This window comes from Nothobranchius furzeri, chromosome 17 (genome assembly GCF_043380555.1).
Source record: "Nothobranchius furzeri strain GRZ-AD chromosome 17, NfurGRZ-RIMD1, whole genome shotgun sequence".
Lineage (NCBI taxonomy): Eukaryota > Metazoa > Chordata > Actinopteri > Cyprinodontiformes > Nothobranchiidae > Nothobranchius > Nothobranchius furzeri.
The window spans coordinates 55,122,943-55,148,244 of NC_091757.1; the positions used below are offsets into that span (position 1 = coordinate 55,122,943).

At 40.4% G+C, this 25,302-nt stretch overlaps 1 protein-coding gene and 1 non-coding gene across 6 annotated transcripts in view; one reads left to right on the forward strand and one right to left on the reverse strand.

Annotated features, from left to right (window-relative positions):
• Nucleotides 1–25,302, forward strand: part of kcnip3b (Kv channel interacting protein 3b, calsenilin) — an 81,036-nt gene that overhangs the window by 27,558 nt on the left and 28,176 nt on the right. For 3 of the 5 annotated variants that reach the window (XR_011517025.1, XM_054731618.2, XM_070546184.1), the window contains one exon: nt 9,856–10,033. Coding sequence is in view for 4 of the 5 variants with exons in the window: in XM_054731618.2 (XP_054587593.2) it covers nt 9,856–10,033 (178 nt within the window). In the remaining variant the exon portion in view is untranslated. Of the gene's footprint in view, nt 1–4,671; nt 5,208–9,855; nt 10,034–25,302 lie in introns of those variants that run through there. The other 2 variants (XM_070546186.1, XM_070546185.1) reach the window with 2 other exon arrangements.
• Nucleotides 16,051–16,123, reverse strand: trnaa-agc (transfer RNA alanine (anticodon AGC)). The gene has a single exon. It is a non-coding gene; the product is annotated as a tRNA-Ala (tRNA).

The following is a 25,302-nucleotide window of genomic DNA, read 5'->3' on the forward strand; positions in this document are numbered from 1 at the left end:
GAATAAGGTCCGACCAGCTCAGTCTCCACTGAGCCGGCAGATCCTCCAAACCACTCTGCCTTTGAAATCCAAGCATCCTCTAGTTATTACAAGCTGGGAGTTCCCTAGTTACACGTCTGATGAGCTGATCTGAAGGGTGGGGGAAACACAGCTCTCAGTATTCCGTAATTGTTACAAGTTTCACACAAAGAGCTTTCAGTTTTTCTAATCAGTGTCTAATCACACTGTGTGCAACAGATAGTTGCACGAGTCAGCAGTTGTCCAAGTCAGCAGATGTCCTTGGGTCACATTAGGTCAGGACCAAGGCTCAGCATTCTTAAAGTCTCCTCATGAGACTTCAAACAACACAGCGACTGTTCAGCATGAATGGTAAAATCTTTAAATGTAATAAAAGCCTAAAGCATGATAAAAGAAAACACACAGAATTATCTTAACACATAGGAACAACTGGAACCCAGCATGTCAGTGGAACTTCAAAATAAAACCACTTTCAAATAAAAGTGCATTTGATAAATAGTTTAAAATTAATAGAAAGATACAGAGCTAATTAAATTCCCTAAATTTCAAAATTAATTCAGCTACTATTGGTAACAGACCATCAAATCAGACTAAACTAAACATCTAAATCCCTAAAATGTGCTCTAATAATAGGCTAACCAAAGGTTAATCTGTAACATACTTGGATTTTGTTGGTTCTAAAGGTTAATCTGTAACTGAGGGATTTTCTCTTCATGTTTGACCACATTTTGACCTTGAAGAAGCAGCTGTGCAGAACAGATGAACCTGAGCTCGCTGAGTTTGTGTCAGATTGAGAAAGCATCAGAGAATAAGTGAACGGGGACATCAGAGAGAGACATGCATGTATCTCTGCTGTGACCTGGTTAATCTCTCATCACTTATTAATGGAGACTCCTTTCTGCCAAAGTAGCATTGCAAGTCTATATACTGTCAGGCTTCTTTCCATCAGGCTTCCTTTCTTCTCCACTGGTGTCTACATATAAGCTGATGTGCTTCTCTAATTATATCTCACATTTATTTTCAAAGGGACAAGGCAAGAATAAGATGAGAAGTGATGCATTAAATCAGGGATGGGCCGATACGATACTGGTATCGGTATTGGTGCCAATACAGATACCAGTATCGGTATCGATCAATCAATCAATCAATCAATCAATACTTTATTAATCCCAGAGGGAAATTAGAGTTTCAGTACACACAATTAAGAGATCAGACATACATGGGCAAGACACATGACAAGAATTGGTGACTGTGGTCATTCGCAACCTTGAGTCGCGCTACCTTAATAGAGATCAGAGGGTTACATGAGGATTGGTTCAGGTGGAGGGAAAAAAAGGCACTTCAGAGTTACCCTCCACCAGGAGGGCAGCTTTGCTCTGCAAAAAAACACCTCAACAAATATGCAACAGACTTCAGACAACACAACATGAGACTCCAATAGGAAGGCAGGGGGGGCTGGGATCCTGTTTCCTCCAGCAAGAGCAGCCATCTACGGCGCTCGTCTGCTGTACAGTCACAGGTGGGAGGGAGATCTTGGGAGAAGCGAAGAGTACATAGACTCCTGCAGATTGATGACCTCGCCAGGCTGAAGTCCACCAATCCGAAGGGATGGGGGGGGTCGGATTTTCACAGCATCTGTCTGCATTCCTTCGTGGGGGTTTGCTGTTTGCCGCTCAAGACTACCAGGGCGTCAGATTCAGATAACAAGACTTTGTTTGGGTCAGGCTAAGATAATTTTCCTCTCTGCCTATCGGTAAAAGTTAACAGCTACCAGTAACTGATACCAATGCAGTTGCTTGAAAGTGACTTCACTGTAACTTGTCATTTCTGTTCACCTAACATTTTAGTTTTGTGATCACTTATATTACTTCTTATCTACCTCACAGTCTTTTCCTATTGAAAACAGAAGAAAAGAAAACCTGTATTCCAATTCATTGCATTTTTTGTGTGGTAGAAGTATCTGTATCGGTAATCGGTATCGGCGAGTACTCAGATCCAAGTATCGGTATCATATCGGTTTGGAAAAAAGTGGTATCGTTGCATCCCTACATTAAATGTCATGAAGCCAGAGTATAATGCTAAGACCACATAATACTGGGTGATCAGGAAAAGTTGTATTAATTTTCAACCTCTTGACATGCAGATGCTCTGTTTTATGAAGTGTTAAAGATTCAGTCAAAGGCTTGAAATTAGATTTTAGAAAGTTTAAGTTTTAAACAATTTCCTGTAGTTTTTTTTTTTTTTTTTTTTTGCTTAGAACAAAATATAAGTTGGCAGCAGGAGGTAGAACGGGTTGTCTAGTAATAGGAAGGTTGTAAGTTCAGTCCTGGTTCTCGGCAGAGAATTCTGCTGTTGCGTCCTTGAGCAAGACACAACCCACCTTGCCTGCTGGTGGTGGTTGAAGGGACTGATGGCACCTGTTCTCGGAAGCCTCGCCTCTGTCAGTGTGCCCCAGGGCAGACACAATGTATACAGGCTACAATATATCTCATCACTACAAATGTGTGAATGGATGAATGATGCATTGTAGTGTAAAGCACTTTGGAGTCCTCTGACTATGAAAGTATACAACTGCGGGTCATTTATCATTATCATAAAACGTGCCTGCAGCAAAATATTTAAAGAAATTTAACACACTTTACCCTATTTTGGTAAAGTGTGTAAAGAGTGACTGATCGTGTTTTTAAAAAACTAGCAGCTAGAAGGAGCCTAAGTCTCCTCCCTTTCCGGTCGGCTTGTGGGTCCCCGGAAGAACAAAAAAAATGAACGCAAGTCAACGGGGCTAAAAGAGCCATTTTCTAATCGGCTTTGCCTTACGCCCTGGATCGCAGATATGTTCTACTGCAATTTAAATTAAAAGTACTTTGGAGACTAAACGAGATGAGAGAACTGAAGTTACACATTGGAACGGGAGGAACGCGAGACAAGCAGATTCGGACGCGTAAACAAAAAGAAAACCTGGTTGTGGTTGTTGTTTATTCGTGGACTGCTGAACATGCAGACAGGCTTCATCGCAACTCACACCCCCACACTTTCAGCTATGTTGTCTGCTCCTTTACGCTTCAGCTGGCCACACACACACTCATCCTACGAGGCCGAGCAAACAGCCATAATTCTCCGAGCAAAAACAGAGCAGGGACACTCTCCACATCTTCTGACATCAATTATTAAGTATCACTCGCTGTTTTATCGGTTCAGTGGATGTGGACTCGTGTGGAGCATAAACTCTGGCCTCATTACTGAATGTTTCTCAACCTGATCTAAAGTAGAAACCATCCACGATGAGACTCATCGGCTAAGCATTTAACAGGAAAGGTTCAATCAAAAATACAGATTTCTGCTAGAAGCAAGAAGACAAATGACTTTACAAAAGAGTGACGAACTATAATCTTAACCAAAGTTAAACTCAGATACCAAAAGACCTACAGAAAAATATTTACTGTGGGAAAACACCAACGTTGCCGGGTCAGCATGCAGCCCAATATGTCAGAGCCGGAGGGACGGCCACCAGAACGACACCAGAAGCTGACTTTGACCAGATTTTTTATTTATTTGATCTCTTTTTTAGCTCCCTTTTTATGAATCCAAATAGCTTGTAACATACCAAAAGGGTCAATTTTCACCTATATATTGACCATCCACAGCATAAATCCATTTTCTATGTGACCTTCTAAATCCAGAAGGTTCTGCTCAGCGCGTGTTGACACTCCATGAAGACAAAACATTCAAATACACACTCCCTCCCAAGGTTCCTGCACTCTCTGTGAAAGCCAGACAACATTCTTCACTCTGAATAAGTGAAGACTCCATGATTTCATAGTTATAAGTTAAATAATCATATGCGATGAATGAATAAGATGTTTAAATGAAACGTTTGAATAATCTAGTACGTTTGCTCCAAATGTTTTTCTTTATATTCTGCTCTTTTTGTCCATTTGTTCATAAAAAAAAGGCTGCAGAGAAGTTGTTTCAAGTTAATTTATCAAAAAAAATAAAGTAAGAACCTCCCATCCTCCTTCCCGATGTAACCCAGAAGCTAGAACCTTAATGAGGTATTAACTAATTGGCTTACTAATATGATCCATCCTCAATTTAGATAAAATATAAAATATAAATTAAGGAAATTAACAATACTAATTAATAGATATCTAATTAACTAATAGATAATTTCATAAGTTACTGACTTTTGTTTTTAAAGCGCTCAGTGACCTGGCACCTTCCTACCTCTCTGCCCTTCTCACTCCATATGTGCCCACCCGCTCGTTGAGGTCGGCTGACCTATTGCTGCTGCACACGCCGCGGATGAGGCTCAAATCGCGGGGTGAACGAGCATTTGTCCATGCTGCCCCAAAGCTATGGAACTCATTGCCAATTGGAGTTCGGCAGGCTCCATCTCTGGCGGTTTTTAAATCTCGTTTAAAGACCCACTTTTACACTTTGGCTTTTAGACAGTGACTCGTTTTAGTGTTTTATTGTGTCATTGTTTTAATGTGTTCTTATTATTCATGTTTTCTCTGCTTTTAATTGAGATTTTATCCTTAGTTTTAGCTCCTTGTAATGGGTGTGTTTTGTTTTAGCCTGTGCAGCACTTTGGGCAGCTCCCATGCTGCATTTTAAATGTGCTATATAAATAAACTATGCTATAATGAATTATTGGAAGGGTGAATAACTAAAATAACGAGTTTAATATTAAACATCGGTTAAAACAAGAATCTTGAACATCACTAACAGAAACAGAAGAGGAAAGCTGTATACTATTGGTCCAGGTGGGAATCTGAAATTTCATTGGCTGAGAGAAATAAGTCCCGCCTCCGCGAAATAAAACCGTGCGACGCAGCTGAGCGAGAGGAGAGACAAACGGCTGTGCAGCACGCAGATACAGAAAGCAAAGACTGAGCGGTTAGAGAGAGAGAGAGAGAGAAAAAAAAACAACGGTCGAGGCCGTGAAGAACCCTGATTTGGGTGCCGCATAGATAGAGGGAGAGGCGGACTTGACTCCTTCTAATAAGAGCTAGGAACTTGGAACCAACGCGGTGAGTAAAGAAAAAAGAAGAGAAAAAGCTAACGATGCAACTTAAAAAAAAAAGGAAACTTAAATAGCTTATCAAATTAATTCCATTCTTATAGATTTGTGTGGAGACGACAGAGTGAACCAATCCTCTGTAGGAGGGAACCGTTGGAGCGCGTTGGTGAGTGAATGAGATTAAATTCAGTAAATTATTAAATTCAAAAAGCTAATTACAGCAACCGAGGTGACAGCAGTGGGCTGCTAGACGTTAGATCCCAGGAGTTAACATCTCAAACTACCAGTTAACGGTGGTAGGGCATATAGGAGTTAACGGCTCAAACCGCCAGTTAACGGCGGTAGGGCATATGGGATTCCCAGGAGTTAACGGCTCAAACCGCCAGTTAACGGCGGTACGGCATATGGGATTCCCAGGAGTTAACGGCTCAAACCGCCAGTTAATGGTGGTAGGGCCTAGATGTACAAGGTCCTCAGGGGCGTTATAGCTAACGCCATAGAATTAGCAATGCGTCCCTTAACCAAACATTTAATAATAAAAAAATAGATAAATAAAAATAAATAAAAGCTAACTGATTAGGGAGGAATTATTTTACAAAGGTGGACCAAAGGACCAGAATTTATATTTTGTTTAATTTTGTTATAGAAAATTTTATTTATTTATTTATTTATTTATTTATTGTGTTACAGATATACAAGGTGTCACAATGCTGTATAGAAACACAACTAAATGTATCCTTGTTGTCATGAATGTATTTCTTGTCGAATAGTGTAGAGTAATAGAATCTAACTGAGCCTATTGAGCTGAACAATTGTTGTCATATGTAATTATATTTCCAGAGCTACTGAGAATTATTTTAATAGACAATCAAATTGATGTTATGTTAGTTGAACTGTGAACCCAAACATGATTGGCTATGCCAATAGAGTGAAGCATTTGTTTAAGTCTGTAAGACTTTATGCTGTGATGTGACGAGAAGGGTCGATGCCAACTCGCTAACAGTCCTGTTGTTTACAGGCTGGGTTTTTTTTTTTCTTGGGTTTGATCCCGACTCCTATGATCACTCACTTGGAACGAGAACTGGATTTCTTCCTGACGAGGGAGATGGCGAGCCTTAACCACTGAACGAACCAGGACATCTCAAGTAACTGAAGAGCAGACTGCTCTCTTCTGTGAACAATCTCAACGGTGCGGTAGGAAAAAATCGCACCACCGGACTCTGACTTTCACCCCAAGCGTGGGGATTTGACTTGACGCCGGCTGACTTGTGACTCATATGATCAAATCTCATACCGAGCATTTTACTATTGTCGATTGTTTTCATCTGTTTTTGTGTGTTATCTTTATGTGTTATATTTCCCATTATTATTAAAATTTAGTATATAAACCGTTTCATGCTATACCCGTGACTCCAGTCATTCTTAAACAACCTCCAATTCTCCCCGAACCTAATTATTGGCCCATTTGTTTATTTTTTCTTTTAATTATCTTATTGTATCCTGTAATCCGGTTACACCTTCATCCTCTGGCTGTCCTTTACTTCTCAGATAGGCCACGGTTCGTTATGCTAATTAACTCCAGTTCTTCCAGGAACTTTTTCTTCTCATATCTTGCAGTCAGGGATTTGCATGATCAGGCTCTCGTGGGATCAAATAGCCACTGAGCGTCCTCCGTGTTTGTGTTTGCTCTCCCGTCACCATCCCTCCTTTCTATTCTAACAGAATAAACAGAGCTGTTGTTTGTTTTTGCCTTCCCCTCTTTTATCTTTATTCATACATGCGTCGGTGTTTGTGAGTTTATGCATAATCAGCAGCTTAATAGAGTTTCTGCAGAGTTTCATAGCTCAACTCACATCAGATCAAATCACATGATAATGAACTGAAAGGATGCTTAAAGAATTTGAAATATATATAAGGAGAGAGTGTTCTCTGCTCTGAGGAGAAGAATCAAATTGTGAATGTGAAAGAGCCAGAGGGAGCTGGTCTTGGATGCTGAGACACATGAGGATAACAAACAGCGTCGGGCTTTTAGGTCGATGTTATAAAATGTTGAGACGTTCCATCTCCCTGAATTCTGATGCAAAGCTGCCTGCAGATCACTTGCAAGCTCAAAGACGTGGACATGATCAATATTTTTCAGCTTTTTTTCAATGTGGATTGTTTTTTAGTCCGTTTTTGACTATTATTAATATTCATTGAAACAATAAAACATTTTATTGTGGAGTTTGTTTGTTTTTTTGCAGTTTTTGATGTAGATTCAAACACAGAGCCTCGTTTAAATGGTGGAATTATTTTTAAAAGCTGCAAATAATCAAAAGAAATCTCATTGTCTGAATGAAAATCATCCCAGCATATGAAGAATCTACCAAATCTGCTCCAATGTATTCGTTATATGATCATTAAAAAGAAACAGAATATGTAGAATAATATTGAAAAATCGGGTGTTTCTTTTTGCGAATGGAAATACTTTTCTTTGTTTTTCCTCAAACATTTTTTAAGGTTAACTCATTCACTGCCAGCCGTTTCCTGAGCACTAACGGCCTTCGCTGCCAGCGTTTCTCACCGTTTTTACTGTTTTTTTAAGAGTCACAGAACGTTGCGTGCTAGGATGATGTCGACGCCAAAACAACCAAAACAAAGAGGAGACTCACCTCTTACATCAGGAAGAATCTGCGTGTTTCGAGCGTTATCCGTTCTTTCATAATCCGTTGTCGAATTGTGATCGGCAGATGCTTTTCCGGTTCCCGCCTCACTTTTTTTTTTACAGGAACGACCCAAAACGATCTCCTAACACATGGTTGTTCTGCTTCCTGATCACGTGACGTGTGACGTATGCGGATGAAGATCGGCTTCAGGGCTGAGATGTTTGTTCTCTCAGCGCGGGGACTCGTTCCGATGCTCAAACAGTAAAAAAATGCAAATATTGGCGGTGAACGGTTGGATCTAAAATGACGACTTTAGTCGTCAATGGCAGTGAATGAGTTAAAAGTATTTTTTCTAAAAAAGGGACCTATTATACAAAGCTCATCTTTTGCATTCTTTGTGCCACCATGTAGGTCTCTACTGCCTCTTCAAACACTCCAAACTTGAAAAAAAATACACCCATCCACTTTCAATCAATGTTTGGTTTTATGAATTATCAGCCTAAAATGAGCTATTTCAAAAAGTCCTGGTTTGTGACATCACAAAGGGGAAATTGCAATAGAACCATCTCTCACATGCAACAGAGAGCTACAGCTGGAGGAGCAGCGGCTCTACTACGAGTCCCTCCCAGATATCGGAGCTTCTTGGCTCATAACAGCCTGAGTAGGGGATGGGTGGGTGTGGCCGGCTCCAGCTTGTTTTCTTAAAATGACTGAGCCCTGAAACGGCTCATTCTGGAAGGTACTTAAAATTTCAAGATGTCAACTGCTGAAGTCACTTTATGAGAGAGATTTTATGCAATGAACTTCATAAACACAATTTGTATTTACTAGCTGCTATAGGTTTTGAATTGAAACACGGTCACGGAACACTCACCCTTATCTTCCCTGGTTCTGCGTCCACCAGAACCAGAAGCCCACATTGCCAGAGGAAACAAGATAGTCCTAAACACCAGTCACAGTTGTCTACATCCAAACGTTGTTTGTTTTTCGTGATTTGAAATTGTGTTTTTCTTTTAGGGATTCTGGTAGTTGGTCCTAGTTGAAGTGGTAGCAGCCATCTGCTTCTCCTTCTCTGACATTATTTAACGGCGAGCCTCTTAAATCAGTGCTGTTCTGGTACTAAATACACAAGTGCGTAATGAATGAAGAACCCAGGGAAGTGCGGAGGTTTGGCTCTGTCACGGTCAGGGCGGAGGAGGTGGAAACCAAAATGAAAAACCCAGAACGACTCGAGGCAGGAGGAGTTTTCAAAAAATAATCTTTTATTTTAAAGGAGGAGGTGCCAAGATCCAAAAGGGCACTAAAAACAAACCAAACTTAAACCTTACCAAAACAAACGGAAAACTAATTCGTGGGAACGGAACAGGAGGACACGAGGAGGACAGAAACACGCTGACGAATCCAATGATCCAACAACACTGAAAGACACAGACAGGGTTATATACACAGAGGGAAACAATCAGGGAAACAGGTGACAGGTGTGAGTAGAGAGAGCTGGAGGGAAGGCAGGTGAATACAATAATCTAACTGAGGGGAAAGAAACAAGCAGAATGACAGAAAACCTTAACCTATAACACAAGGATGAAACTAAACCTAAAGACTGAGGGCAAAAAATAAACAACTAACAACTAGACGGGTGAGGAGGACTAAATAAAGATTGATCAGGAATGGGGAATGATTAGAAGGACACCTGAGGGAAGTCTACAGAGGGCTGGGGATAATAATGGGACACAAGAGGAAAACCTGGAGTGGGAATTGGAGGGGCTGGGGAACAAAGGGACACAGAACATGACAGGCGAGACCGACAACTGCATGGCCCAATAGTTGCTTTTGAAATATTTTATTGGTTGAGGTTTTTAGACAAATGTGAAAAAAAATTATCTCTACAATATATTTATAGCTATATTACGTTAGAATGTTGTTAAGAGGTATTTAAAAAATTAAGACAACTTATTATCCAAATTTGCCATTGTAGCTTAAAGAAAAATGTCATAATATGTCCTCTTTAAAGTAATATTGTGCACCAAAAACACATTTTGAACCTCACTCCTCCATCAAAGGCTACAATTTTGTAGTCACACACATAATTTCCAGCTTTCTCTAAACGTCTTGATCTGATTAATGACCTGGAATTGCTGTTTTGTCTCCTTTGATCTGTTCCTCCTGCAGCAGGCCGATGAAAAGATGGTCGACGGTGGCCTGCTGGGAGACGCCAACGGCGTGGAGCCCGCGCCAGGCAGAGTGAAGAGTTCTGGGAAGTGGCAGAAGCCGCGGTTCTCCAGGAAAGCTCTAATGAAGTGCTGCCTGGTGAAATGGATCATCGCCAGCACACAGCCGCAGGACAAAGGTGAGACACAGACTGATCTGGGGAGAATGCGGAGCAACCCACGGTGTGGTTAGCACAGAGTCTGAGACAGACAAAGATTGATTTTTGACCCGAACGGATGGATCTCTGCCGGCCCGCCGAGGCCCCCGTGGGCTTGGCTGAGTCCATTGTGTGGAGCAGCTGCCCTCGGGGTCAAGTAAACAGAGATCTAGTCACACGCAGATTATCACCAAATTCTGAATTCTTCCATAATTCTTCTTTTTGCCTTTTTCTTGTGTAGGAAAATGTAGGAACAACATTGATAGGTAATTTTTTTATATATCCCATATTACCTTAAAGGATGACACACGCAGAGGAATTAGATTGATTATTCGTATTTTCCATGACCCTTTAACCTGAAATAAACACACATACACAAAGAGGATTTCATTTTACACCGAGTTGCCACACAGCGGAGAGAAGACGCTGGGTCAACCCCCTCCGGAGCTGTTCCCATGTCTCTCTGTCAATCCTCAGCAGTGTTGCCAGATCCAAAATCCCACAATATCGTACAGAGAGGCCTAAATTATCGTTTTTCAGTACAAATTATCGTACATTATAAATTTGATAATAACTCCCACGCAGGACGATAAACGTGTGTCCGGTGTTGCTTTGCTTTACCTTCATCCGTCCCTTCTCTGGTTTTTCTTTTAAGATTAGAAGCCATTGTCTCGTCGCTCTGTCCTTCTAGCTTAGACTTAACTTGGCGCGCTTCTCGCGAGAGTAGGCCCTATCGATGTGATTGGGCTATTTATTGTACAGATCCAGAGTCAGTTTTTGTAATAGACACAATAGCATATACCTGTAAGCACTGAGGTGAAATCTGACTTCAGAACAGTTTAAAATTATGTAATTGACTTGGGAAAGCCACAGCAAAAGACGGTGTTACTAGATGCAATGTGAAATTATCGTACATTTGAAACTATTGATCGTACATCGTACAGAGCCCAAAATTATGGTACAAATACGATAATTATTGTACATCTGGCAACACTGCTCCTCAGTTTCACAGGGGTTTTATTGACAAACAGGACAAAGAAGGCGGGTCTTCTCAAGTTACAGACTTACAGGCTCTTCATCTCCCAGGACACCACATTCCAGAGATAACAGAGATAACAATGAGCTTACAGGAGCGGACGTTCTCTAAAACTCAAAAAGGAACATGTAGAAAATACCTAACAAACACACAGTTCTGGATCACAAAGCTCGACTGTTTAGCTGCATAAACACATTTCATAGCTACAAATGATTTTATTGCCCCAGGATTCTGCCACTAAATAAGTACCTCAATTAAAAGCAAAGAAATGTAATATTTCATGTCATAATCAGGATAATTAAGATGTTTTCATCCTCAGGTTTGCAGGACTGTTATAAAATATGTGTTGTGGGATTAATGAGGTGTTTTCCTTAACTGGGTTGGTGCTCCATCCAGTGGTCCAGTTGGGACTTCACATGGAAGGTTTTTATTGTCAACAGGAAGAAGCAGAGTTGGAATGGCAGCTCGCCCTTCCTGCTGAGTGCTCTGTGTTGCTGTTTTGAAGTTATTGTGTAATCCTTCCACTTTTATCTTCTTGTGACTATTTTAGCTGCAGCACTATCAGTCATCAGATCCTCCAGCTTTTCTTTCTTTCCTCATCTTTGACTCTTATTGACTCATTTTTCTTATTTCTTGTTTAATCCTCATCTTTGTATTTTATTCTATTTTTGCTCTATTTTGCCTTTTTCTTTCCTTTTTTCACATTTTGTTTTCACTCTTCCGGTTTCCTCTCTCAGAATTTTCTTGTGTCGTTGTCATGCAGTGAAGCTGAGCACACGCAGAGCTCCGTTATCCGATTTCTCCTTCTTTCTTCTCATGTTGTAACAATAAGCAACTTGGTTGGAAGTGGAGGAGGTTATTCCTCCACAAACTCCGAGCTGTAAGTACAGCGTCAGTCTGTCAGCGTGCGCCCTTATCCCGCTCAAACTGACCACCACCCTCCGCACTGATACGTATCTCCAGCTCAGCTATTTTTAGACACAGTCGAGATGAGGGTTTGATGAGAGCCAAAGCTCAATCTCTTTTTTCTCTGCACTTAAGATGAAATAAAGCTCCTTGTTCTGTTTCATTCCTAAAAAGAGGTTGTCCTTAAAGCTGCAGGCAAACAGTTAAAAAAAAACAATCTGAAGGATTAGACAAAACTTTGAAAAACTAATTGCTGCATCCCAACTCATTAGCAACAAGGAAACCAGCATATCCAGTAAGCTAAAGCTTGGTTTATGCTTGACGCGTCCGCGACGTTCGCACGGCTCCGCGTGGAAAAGTTGCATCATTTTAACAAGCAGAACCATCCAGAAAGATTAGTTTCGTAATATCTTTACATATTATGAGAATTTTAGTCCTGCTCTATCTGTCTTCTTTTATTGCAGCTGAAGCAGCTGCTAGCGATGTGTACCGAATTCTGTACTTTTTAAGGTACCGACCGAATTCCATAGTACCGACCTAGCATCGATTCACGTCATTTGAAACGGTGCCTCGTTTCGGTACCCGTCCTTCATAACGAGAACTTGCCTAGACAGCTGCGCATGCGCAAGAGCGTTATGTCGTCGGTCGCTGCGAGCCAGTTGTAAACAGAGCAGCATGGTAGAAAGAACGCACGCTAAAGCTTGGGTCCACTTCACTAAATGTGATGGGTAACTGGGTGATGATGAAACCAGCGACAACGGTCTAAGTGAGACATCCTCATCTGAATCTGCTCCGGTAGGTAAATAAAATGTTTAAGATAACGTTAGCTTGATATGTTAGCTTCCGTTTTGCTAATGGTGCGATCGCTTTCTCCTCGGAACTCCGAATTTCCGACTAGAAGAACATGAACGCGCTCTAAAGTTTGGCTTCACTTTACTAAATGCGACGGGTGATTGGGTGAAGATGAAACCAGCGACAACGATCTAAGTGTGAGGTATCATCGTTTTAATCTGCTCCAGCAGCTAAATAAACTGTTTAAGATAACGTTAGCTTGATATGTTAGCTTCCATTGCCACCATTGTTATCATCTAATGGTGCGTTCGCTTTCTCCTGGGAAATTCTAACTTCCCAGTAGGAAAAATCAAATGAAAAAGGACGGCAAAAGGAATGAAGATACACAGTAAATTTAGTTCACAGTAAAGATGTTTGATTCAGTTTAATTATCAGCTTATAAAACTACAAGGACGATGTTAAAATACAAACAGTTGTATGTTATTTATCGTGATATTTATCAAATATGGTTATATATTGAGAAAAATATATATTTAATTATAAAAGAGAATTAAAATATTAAACATTCAAAAGTATCGAAAATTGGTACCGTTAAGTACCGGTATCGATTCCTAGGTACCGGCAATTAGTACCGGATCGATTCAAATGTCAAAGGTACCCATCCCTAAGCAGCTCCTCTTTTATTCTCACCCTCTTTCCTCCTCATTCACCTTCTTCTCTTCTTCATTTTCATTTTGTCCTACTGATGCTGCTGTAAATCTGCTGGTGTCTATTTTTTGTCCCAGATCCTTCCATGGTTTGCAGAGACAGGTGGGGACACCTCAGGGTGCGGTGTTTGCACCTCCTATTTAGGGAGGCAGCAGGAGACAGGAGTTGGTGATGGATGCTCCCTGCTGAGGGAAAAATTGCTTTATTTTGCTTCCGGCTAAGTTTATCATCTCTGAATCGTCTGTCGTCCTGACAGTTCCCAGTTTGAATCTCCGTAATCGTGCCTCACTCACGTTGCTTTCAGGTTTCTGATTCATTAGCCGGGCCTAATTCTGCTTTCAGCTGGAAAGAAAAGGAGGGATAAATATTTGGATTTTGAATGATGAGAGATGACAGGCGTGGAAAAGACAACCAGGGAAGAGTGAGAGGAGAATTGAGCTTTAGGGCTGGCTTTGAACCTGTCTGGATCAGGTGGTTTCATGAAATGCAGATTTTCTCCTGTGGAAGACAGACTGGGGTTTCTTTTAATTGGAACACATCAAGAGGTGAGACAGGAGTTTCAGGAGAGGGGAAAGCTCCTATTCTCCCCCTGACGATAATTTCTGCAGCTTGTATAGATGGTTTGGGGTATTAGAGCAAGATTAGATGTCTGGGGTGTTGTTTATGGAATGTGAAAGGAGCTTTTTTGGTCAGGAGGAGCAATCTGAAGCTGAGTTTTTATCCACGATCCTTGCAGGATGTGTGGTTTAATTAGCTCTCCCTGGTCCGATTGGTGCCTATTTTAAAACACCACCTATAAATGTTTCAACAGTCTGTAGCCAGTATCTCTGGCTCACTCAGCAGCAGTTTGTGAGTTTGTGAATCTATGATCAGCAAAAGAGGTTGACCCATACATCCATTTTCTTCTGCTTATCTGAAGTCGGGTCGTGGGGCAGCCCAGACTTCCCTCTCCCCAGCCACTTAGGCCAGCTCTGCCGGGGGAATCCTAACGCCGGGGACACACCGGCCGCCGAAGCGCCGCGAAGCACCGGGAGGCAAAGCGCTCATGAAATTCGGCCGCTGCTCCTCAGTTCAGACCAGACGCTTGTTTCTCCACTCCGGTCCGCGCCTCGTAGTTTTTCTTTTAACCACTTGGTGTCCTCCATTTCCTCTCTGCCTTTTCTGCTCTTTTCCTCTACACCCCCCTCCCCCATGCTGTTTGTGTGTTGTGTGTTTGTACCGTTCAAAAGATTTGATTCGTTTGTGAACGTTACATCACTATTACCGTAATTTCCGGACTATAGAGCGCACCTCAATATAAGCCGCACCATCAAAAAAAAGGTTTTCTACACACACGCCGCACTCGAATACAAGCCGCGGCGCAGCAGCCACATGCAGGTCTCCGGCGCACAGCGCATGTACGGCCATGACATAAGATAAATAGACAGAAAGACGCTACACGGAGGTTTTTCATTGTTGTTTTAACTCAACAAAACACATTTTAAACACTGGTGAACGTGCCTGCAAGTTTAGAAAAGAAAACAGCACTGATAGCATTCATATTTCTGGATGTTATAAAATAAAAACAGCACTGACACGTTATTACCGTATATTTTTGATATTTATCTCGCGGGCCACATAAAAATGCTCCGCGGGCCGCATCTGGCCCGCGGGCCTTGAGTCTGACATATGTGGCTTAGATAGACGAGAAGCGTGTGGGAGGGGTGAGCCGGGGTAAGTTCAGGTAATGATTGTAGAGCGGTAGAGGTGAATGAGGAATGGGATCCGGACCGGTGTGGTTCTGGAGAGGGAGCGAGAGGTGGAGGAGATCAGGTCGGCACTTGGAGGAGGGTGAACCAGGAAATTAACCAGATAAAAATCCAAAACGGCGTCGGGGAAAATTCTGATGATTATCCAGACCTGAGGTGGGGTAAAATCCAAAAATAGAACTGAACTTTGTCTGATACCTCATCTAAGGCCTGTTTGCCATGGGTGACCCTACCAGAGACATAAAGCTTCAGACAACTTGGCTCCTCGGATCATTGGGACATTCAAACCCCTCCACTATTATCAATTATATAATCCCCCTCTACTTACTAATATCTGCCATTTGTTGACATGGAATACACAGTTTTGTTGATAATTTTATATTTGCTGACTGTACATGTTTTGTTTCAGTTCTCAAATGCTACTCCATTTCATGTCACCAGACGGTGCTGTTGTAAAAGATGTAGAGCAACCACAGGATAGACTTTAAAAAATAATAAAATAAAAAAATATACTATATATATGTATATGTGTGTATATATGTATATGTATAAATAAATATGCATATATGTGTATATATATAATATATATATATATGCATATATATTTATATGCCCCCCCCCCCATCTATGTTATTTGAGCCATATCCTTTACTAATGCTTCTATTAAAGCACTACAGTTCTATTTTGTTACTAAACAAAAAGCTCTAAACAAAGCTTTTAGCATTCAGATATTAAAATGTTTACTATCGTAGAATCGGAATTACCCTAAGAGAAATAAAAGTAGAAAATTTTAATCGTTGCAAAACACTTGGAGGATGCGGGCATCGATCCCGCTACCTCTCGCATGCTAAGCGAGCGCTCTACCATTTGAGCTAATCCCCCATCCTGTACAACACATGCCATGTAGGCCCTTTTAAACATCAAAAGAACACGAGGTTTCATTCAGTTTTTTCTATCATTTTGATTTATTTTGAAAATGGGGATCACTAAAACTGAGTAGGAGTTGACATTGGACTTAAATCACATTTCTTAAACAAAAACTTGCTAAAGTAAACTCAGGAAAGCTGTCAAAAATTTTGACAATTCATAATTCTATTTTCACAGCTCTATGTGTAGCCCCTTTCTCTAGGTTGGGTTGCGGTGTTGTCAAATGTGTTTCACCAAGGTGTTGACGAAGGAAAAGTCTGCATTTATTTTCCTGCAGTAATAGGTTTTTATGGGGATGTATGTTGCCCTCTGGTGGACAGAAAACCAATTACATGAGTTTTTCCCAGGGTACACGCAGACGCTTCCAGGGGGCGTCATAAGGTCCCGCCTTTCTTGCCTCTGATTGGCTCTAGGTGCTCTCCAACGATTATCTATTTGTTTCAGCAGCAAAACTTTTTCCCTCGCTAAGTGCTGACTGTCAAGATCCTGCCACCAACAGAACAGCTGTTTTGGAGAGTTTTGTAAAGAAAAAGCAAACTTAGCTCTACAATAACCATTCTGTCCTACTTTGCAAAATCGTTTTGTTTGTTTATTTTATAAAATAAAGCACCCTTAAAAACATAAAATGTGAACTTCTAACAACTCTTGTTGCATTTATCACACTGTTGGACTGACTTTATACCTATTGTCTCTCAAGCTTTGAGATTATATTGTTTAGGAATTAGAAGAAAGTATTATGTCTTTGGAGGCCTCCCCAGAAGAAGAAATACAGAGCAGAATAGGTCAAGCTAAACTAGAACTTATGGAATTATTGACAAAAAAATAAAATTTTTAGCACAAAGACTGAATAGAAAACTTTGAACATGTTAATAAATCAGGCTAATTCTTAGTTAACCAGATTTAAAAAATGAAGAGAAAATTACCATATCTGCTATTAAAGACTCAACCGGGAATATAGTGTATGATCCTGAAAGAATAAACAGACTTTTACAAAACATTGTACTCATCACAGATAAACCCATCAAATAATGAGATCAATCAGTTTCTTGACAGGATAACGCTTCCTAATTTATCGGACAGCCAAGCTACAGTTCTGGACTCGCCACTAACATCAGCTGAGCTCCAGGGAGCCCTTAAAACCATGCCCAATAGGAAGGCTCCAGGTCCAGATGGATTTCCAGCGGAGTTTTACAAATAATTCTGGATCATTCTGGCTCCAACATTCTTCAGAATGATGAGAGAAATTGAAGAAAATGGCTGGCTACAGTCGAACATGAATCCAGCCAACATTAGTCTCCTGTTAAAACCAGGCAAAGACCCTGAATTTCCTACTAGCTTTCAGCCCATTTCTCTTATTAATGTTGATCTCAAAATAATTGGTAAAGCGCTTGCAAAACGATTAGAGAAGATAACCCCTTTCACAATACACCCCGACCAAACTGGTGTCATTAAGTGGAGGCATTTGTCCACAAATTCACGTAGATGACTTAATTTGATAGACGTTTTTATAGGAAGAACATAGAAACTAGTATCTTATCTCTTGACGCAGAAAAGGGTTTCAACAGAGTTAACTGGAAGTTCTTATTTGCAACCTTTCATAAATTTGGTTTTGGAAACTCCTTCATAAACTGGTTAAAAACATTACAACAGCATGTGTCAGGACAAACGGCCAAACACCAGCTAGCTTCTGTCTTCACAGGCACACAGATCGGCAGAGCGCATCAGGCACGAACAAAAGACAGAAAGTACCAGAGAATATAAGCATACATGAACGATCGTGGCACCACTTTGAGAATGTTACTATGGCCGTGCGAAGGATGCAGCTGCCTGAGCTTCAAGTGGAGCCCATCATCATTTCAGTGGAGCCGCTCTCCCTCTAGCTCCCCCGTAATTCAAACCCTGTTTATTCCCTTGAAAAGTGGTAAATATCATGGAAAATCAATCCCTCATCGTGGCATGTTGTCTTTGTGTTTTTTCATCTAACACAATGTAATGATTTAAATTACATGTTATTTAATAAGCCATAAGACATGAGATTCCATAGGAAATATGAAATCAACCTTATGGATCTGTGGGTACTTTAAACCAGAAGATTGGAACTTTTGATTGCAGGGATTAGATAACAACCTCGTCTTCACTCAGAGACAACAGAAGAGAGAGTCGAGTTTAAAAGTTTAAAGATTTATTACTAAACAAATTAAACTAGACTAACTTTAAACTAAATGTATGGTGTAACTAAGGTGGATGAGACGGAGAAAATACTTTCGACAAGCTGAGCCTGAGCAAAGATGTGATAATAGTTTTTAATATTTTCTAAGGGTCTTAATTTGACCAAAACCGATTTATCACCCTTTAAGACTTTAAGACCCAGCGGGATACCCTCTAGTAAACAATTCTCATTTGTAAACAAAAATAAAATTCAAGAGTTTAATACAGAACTGATTTTATTTAGATATTTCTTTTATATGTACATGTTTAATCTTTCTTAACCATTTTTTCTAGCAAGCCTGTCAAAGTTCTTCCTTCTCTCCTGTGCCCCTGCTGCTCTGCCTCCCTCTGCAGCCTCATATCCTCCCTGATCAGCTCCAGAAGCTGGTTATCGCTGTCACCTTCCCCTGGATGCCCATTTTCTCCAGAATAGTCTTAACAAACATGTAAGAAAAGAAACAGGAAGAGAAAAGAGGACAACGGGTTATTCCTTTCGTGTTTTCACAGAAAAAACTAAACTCAAACAAGTTTTTAAAATATGAGATGTTATTGTACCTCCATGCCACAGCCGCCGAATACTTTGCTCCAGTGATCATGTGGTCCATCTCCGCCCTAAGCTTAATAAATTCCCTGGTTTTCTCTTTTGTCCCTAAAATACAAACTCCTATTAAAATCAGGGGGAAACGTAGCGGGAGAAGTACGACACCGAGCGGCCGAACACACGAGCCGAGACCGCAACACAAGCACTTTTACTGTAACATTTCTAACTAAAATAACGTTCATGTATCACAAAAAGCCCTTAACCTAACAGTTTTCAGGTTTATACTGACATTTATATGCGCAATCCTCTCCGACAGCTCCCGCTTCACTGTCCGCCATTGTTTTTAAAAGTTCTGCCGTCCGGCCCGCAAGGCATCTTGGGAAATGTAAACCACTGAAGGATACACCGGACCCATCCTTCTTGCAGGCGAAAAGAAGGCCGAATTCGTCGACCGCATTTGAAGGAGTCTTTGAATTGGGACAGGCCTAGTCACGGCGCTGTGACGTAACCGGCCGACGAAGGATGCAGACGCTGAATTGAGACACAGCCTATGTCACATTCATTGTCCAGTGGAATGCGGAGATCATTTGAAAGACAGCGGTAGAACCCGCCTCACAACCAAGAGCCGTCGATGGAGCATCGCCAGACTAAATAATACATTTATTTAGTCTGGCTTGCCAGGCTAGCAGTTTATAGCAAATGCATGAGACCTTGAGGCCATATCTAATGCAGATTAGTTCTGTGTCCTAGGAGACGGGGGAAATGACTTGGGTGGAAAACAGTAATTTCATTCAGTTACAACAAAAAACTTTAAACAAAAACTTAGGCAAATGTATTTTTGACAAAAACAGTTCATAGGCTTTACCTGACATTTCAGTTTTGTGGATTTTTTTTGCCACTTAGAAGGCAGGAAGGGAATGAGACAAGGGGAAAAATACCTGGAGGTGTGCATCGTGTGATGTAAAAGGTCAGATGCTCTGTGGGGCTGTTTGATCACTTTATCTCATTCTGTCACACTGACGTGAAGGCATCACCTCAAACAGATTTGTAAATTCAGCTTCTGATATCAGCTCTTTCACACACACACACACACACACACACACACACACACACACACACACACACACACACACACACACACACACACCTATAACTTACTTCATAGTAGCAGCACCTCATTGAAGGTCATAAAATTGAGGTTTTGCTGATTTGTCTTCTGTAACTCTGAGACGAGCTGAGGTTGGTTCTTTCTGCGTTGACTTCCTCAGTAGAGTGTTTTTGTCCTTTGAGTTTGTGTTTTTGAATCTATTAAGAAATTGTTAGCAGTAGTTCAGGTGTAGAATGGGAGCAGTGATGGCAGCTATCTCTGTGGAGGCCAGGAGGCGCCTCTCTCGACCCAGCTGCCTCTCTCACTGCGGTCGCAGTGCAGCCAGGTACCATCGTTCAGGTAGGCTCGCTTTGGTCCAATTAGGACTGTTTCAGTAGTACAGACTTCTTCACTCACTCTGACTCTTTTATTTTATTAAATAATTAGTTTATTTATTTATTTATCATCATGCTGTATTTGTCAGATTTAACTTTTTTGAAAAATCTGCTTGAAAATGACATGCCCACACTTTAATGAGTTTCTGTAACCACAATGCTTATTTGATAGCTTTTGTTCTCATTTTTAAGTAAAAATTTGTGGGATTTGTTGAGATGTGTAATTATTAGTACATGTGCCATGGATTAAATGTAAATAGACATGGAACTTTGTAAAAAAAAAAAAAAAGTCAAAATTTTCCTTTGTTGTCTGAAATTTTTATTTCAGGCTGAATAGCTCTATGGAAAAATGCAGCAGTAGCTTCAAACTTTAATAAATGTATAGCCTTACATTTTGAAAGTAGCTGTACAAAGTTTGAGTTTGATAAAGTGATGAACAACAATTTTACCGAGGTTTAAATGCAGACATTTCTTCACGCTCTCAAATGGCATGTAAATGCAAAGTGTATTTGGAATGCAATACAGTTTTTTCTAGGGATGAATGAAAATATTGATGTGGCAATATATCATGATATATTTTTTTATGTTGATATTCAAAAGCCGGGCTGCACAGTGGCGCAGTGGTTGGAGATGTTGCCTTGCAGCGAGAAGGTCCTGGGTTCGCTTCCCGGCCTGGGATCTTTCTGCATGGAGTTAGCATGTTCTCCCTGTGCATGCGTGGGTTCTCTCCGGGTTCTCCGGCTTCCTCCCACAGTCCAAAAACATGACTGTTAGGTTGACTGGTCTGTCTAAATTGTCCTTAGGTGTGTGTGTGTGTGCATGATTGTTTGTCCTGTGTGTCTCTGTGTTGCCCTGCGATGGACTGGCTCTCTGTCCAGGGTGTACCCCGCCTAATTGCCCGTTGACTGCTGGAGATAGGCACCAGCCCCCCCGCGACCCTACGGGGACAAAGCGGGTTCAGAAGATGGATGGATGGATATTCAAAAGCCATGTATCAAATATTTGGAAGAATATACGTGCAAACATTTATTTATTTTTGGGTGCAAAAATAAACGCCGACGGCTAGTTGGCAGCAGTATGCAATGGGTTTTGTTTCCACCATTGAAATGTAAATCTGTTATTGTAAGTAGTAAGTAAATTTTATGTATACAGCACTTATCACAGACATAGAATCACAAAGTGCTTCACATAGATCAGAAAAAAATAAAGCAAAGTCATAAAATCGTAATGATCTCAAAACAGAAATCGATTAACATCAGAAAAAATGCAGTCAGAAAATTATAAAATTTCGTAAACAGATGAAAGATTAAAATTTTGAGTTAAAGATAAGAAAATAAAAGGTTTAGGTAAAAGAAGCTTTAAATAAAATGGTCTTTAAAAGTGTCCTGACTGTCAATGCTGCGTAACTGGTTTATGCTTGACGCATTTACTTCCCGCTTGGTGATGCGGCTCGCGGATGGAACGCACTTCACAACTCAGCAGCCACTGAATTCAGTTCGGTCTCTTCTCCAGTGTCCGTTCGAGAGGAGAACTATGGTGGAAAAACTTAATGTCAAAGAGCTTGGACCAGATCAGCCCGACGTAAAGATAAGCCAGCAGGAGAAGGAGAAGGGTAAACTGTACACACGACGCTTCTCCCGAAATTGGTACACCAGGAAGGCTTGGCTAGCTGGATGCAATCACGCTAATGCGTTATTTTGCTTTCCGTGTTTGTTATTCAAAACGGCTGGGACAGATAAGGCATGGATTGAGTCAGGAGTTACAGACATGAAACATTTTTCTGAGAAGGTGAAGAAACACGAGTCATCCCGGGCACACATGGACAACAACACGGTGAAGCTACCCATGCTAGGCAGAGCTAACGTTGCCATGCAGCTCGACGAGGGAAACGGAAGAAACGGAGGACGTTTGGACAGGGAGAACAGCAGCTGGGTGCAGAGGTTAGCTGTACATTACATTTCTGTGAACAAGACAATCAGAATCAGAAATCCTTGGTTGTCCCACAAACCGGGACATTTGTTTAATAACATGTACATTGTTTAATGTGCAATAACTGTAAAAACTCATTTCAACACACATACTTATTATACATATTTAATCACGTAAATGTGTATTTCATGTAAATTTGTACATACATCAATCTGATTCCATTTTACTTGTTACACTTCTGCTGCAGCAAACAAATTTCCCAGCTTTTGGGACAATTAAACATTTCTGATTCTCAATTAGATGTTTTTACCTCAAATGTAAAAACATCTGATTGAGAATCAGAAATGTTTTATTGTCCCAAAAACTGGGAAATATGACATTTGTAAGAGAGTACTGATGACATTATTTCCTATGAAAGTGTTTCCTATGTACTTATATGTTGTTTTTTTATTTATCTACTTTAAAGAGGATTAGGACTTTCCTTGAGGAACACCATGACACAGGATGGGCTGAATGCTCTTGCCATGCTCTCCATGGAAAAAAAAGCTTGTCACAAACATTCCTGACTTCAATAAAAAGCTCATCGAGAGCTTTGCCACTCAGAAGGACAGAAGGGCAAAATTTCTGTACAAATGAGGTATCACACACACACACACACACACAAATGCATCCACTTGATCTTTGTATAAAGTTGACCTTGGCACAACACTCCAGAAATATTTAACAGTGTAAATTTCTGGAATTTACTCTAAGTACTGTTTACTACCATTACTGTAACAGTGATCTGCTCATAATTTTTCGTGTTCACTCAAATGTTGAAATTAAACAAAATGTTTTTGTTACTTGCCTCTTGCATTGCCTATTTACCATTTATGGTCGTGTTATTTTATGTGCAATTTAATGCAGTATTTTTCAACCTTGGTCCGCAAGGCAGCGCGCCAATAGTCAGACACACCTGGATTAATCAGTTTGTCCAATGATGTAAGACAGGAAATAAAAGAGCTGTGCTTAAATCAGGAAATAGTGAAGTTGTGCACAAAGCTCAGAAAGCACAAGTTTGTTTAAAAATAAAAAATAGCACAGCCCCACCAAAAATATTTTTCACCAGCCGCCACTGTTACTAGATAAATCCTAACTATTAATTATATTTCTCTTGCCCCAGTTGGATTTTATAAGTAATTATTTGTTTCGTGATTTCAAATTTTCTAGTAAGAAAGTGTTTTATAAATTCCTCAAATTAATGCTGGTGTTATTTCCCCCTTTAATTTGAAGTTCAGCTTTTTTCAGTTATGCAACACAATCACAACTACATGAGCATTTCATAATAATGGAATATATACAAACTATTCAATGCAAACAATTGTTAGAAATTGTTTTACAATGAGGGTCCCTTTACGTTATTTAGTACATTAATAAAACAAATCATCCATTTAATAACATTCTCGATATTGTTAGGACAAAGGGCTAAAGGGGTGTCTGCTTGGTAATACTTAATATTAATATTAACATTAAGCAGTTGTTAATATTTAATTTGATAGTTTATTCATGCTTTACAATACACTAAGTAACATTAATAAAGGGACCCTTATTTTAAAGTGTTACCAAATGTTTTCTCAAAAACATTTAAACCTACACTATCAGGTTTTAGCTAAATTAATTTATTTAGTGTTTGTTTGTTTGTTTCTGACATGTTAATTCTGGCTTTGCTCAGTCAACTATTTCAGTCACCAATAAATTAGCAAATAATAAATGATAAATGACCCGCACTTGTATAGCGCCTCTCAGAGTAAGGACTCCAAAGCGCTTTACACTACAGTGTATCATTCATCTGTTCACACACTCATTCACACACTGATGGTGATGAGCTACGATGTAGCCACAGCTGCCCTGGGGCGTACTGACAGAGGCGAGGCTGCCGAGCACAGGCGCCACTGGTCCCTCCGACCACCACCAGCAGGCAAGGGGGTTAGGTGTCTTGCCCAAGGACACAACAGCAGAATTCTCTGTCCGGAGCCGGGATCAAACCTGCAACCTTCCGATTACTGGACAACCCGCTCAACCTGTTGAGCTACTGCTGCCCCCCAATGCTTGCGTCACTAGTTTTTTTTTTAATCAGCAGATAAAATTGACCTAATGAGTGCTTACTTGTGAAAGTAGATGGGATTTCTGCACTGGAAGCATTAATCATGATTTACCAAATATCTGGACTAGAGTTTAAATTATCATTTCAGTGGATCTTCTTCCTTTGAAGGTCTTTGTTGATGTGAGAAAACCATCTGAATGCTCTACAGACTGCTGTGTCAGCAGGCTGCAGGCAGGACCTGGACTACCTTTTAAAAACCTGCTCTAATGTGTTTTAATGGCCTGGCACACACACACACACACACACACACACACACACACACACACACACACACACACACACACACACACACACACACACACACACACACACACACACACACACACACACACACACACACAAACTCCAGGTTAAAAAACAAACTTATATAATGAAAATGGACCCAAAACACACACTTATTTGTAGTCATACATGTTTAATCTTTTCTTATTGATGACTAGAAATAAAAATATCTTTAACTTGTAAAGCTGACACACAAGAATAGGAAACTTCCCAACCTTTTACTAACATCGATCCCAGCCTCCCGTCCATGTTTCCAGTCAAGTCTTTGATAAACACATGCATACCTACACACTGATGCCTTTGAAAGTGCAGAGTCATAATTTGTCCTCTTTTGACTTTTTTTATTTATTTATTTATTTTGTTTTTTTATTTTTTTAACCTATATTTAACCTTTATTTAACCAGATGAGTCGATCTAGAACTCATTCTCATTTACAACGTCGATCTGGCCAAGAGGCAGCAGCAACAGCTACAGTTAGCTTTACACCAAAGAAAAACAGATCAGATAAAACATACAAGATAAAAATAAAATAAAACAGTTATACATAAA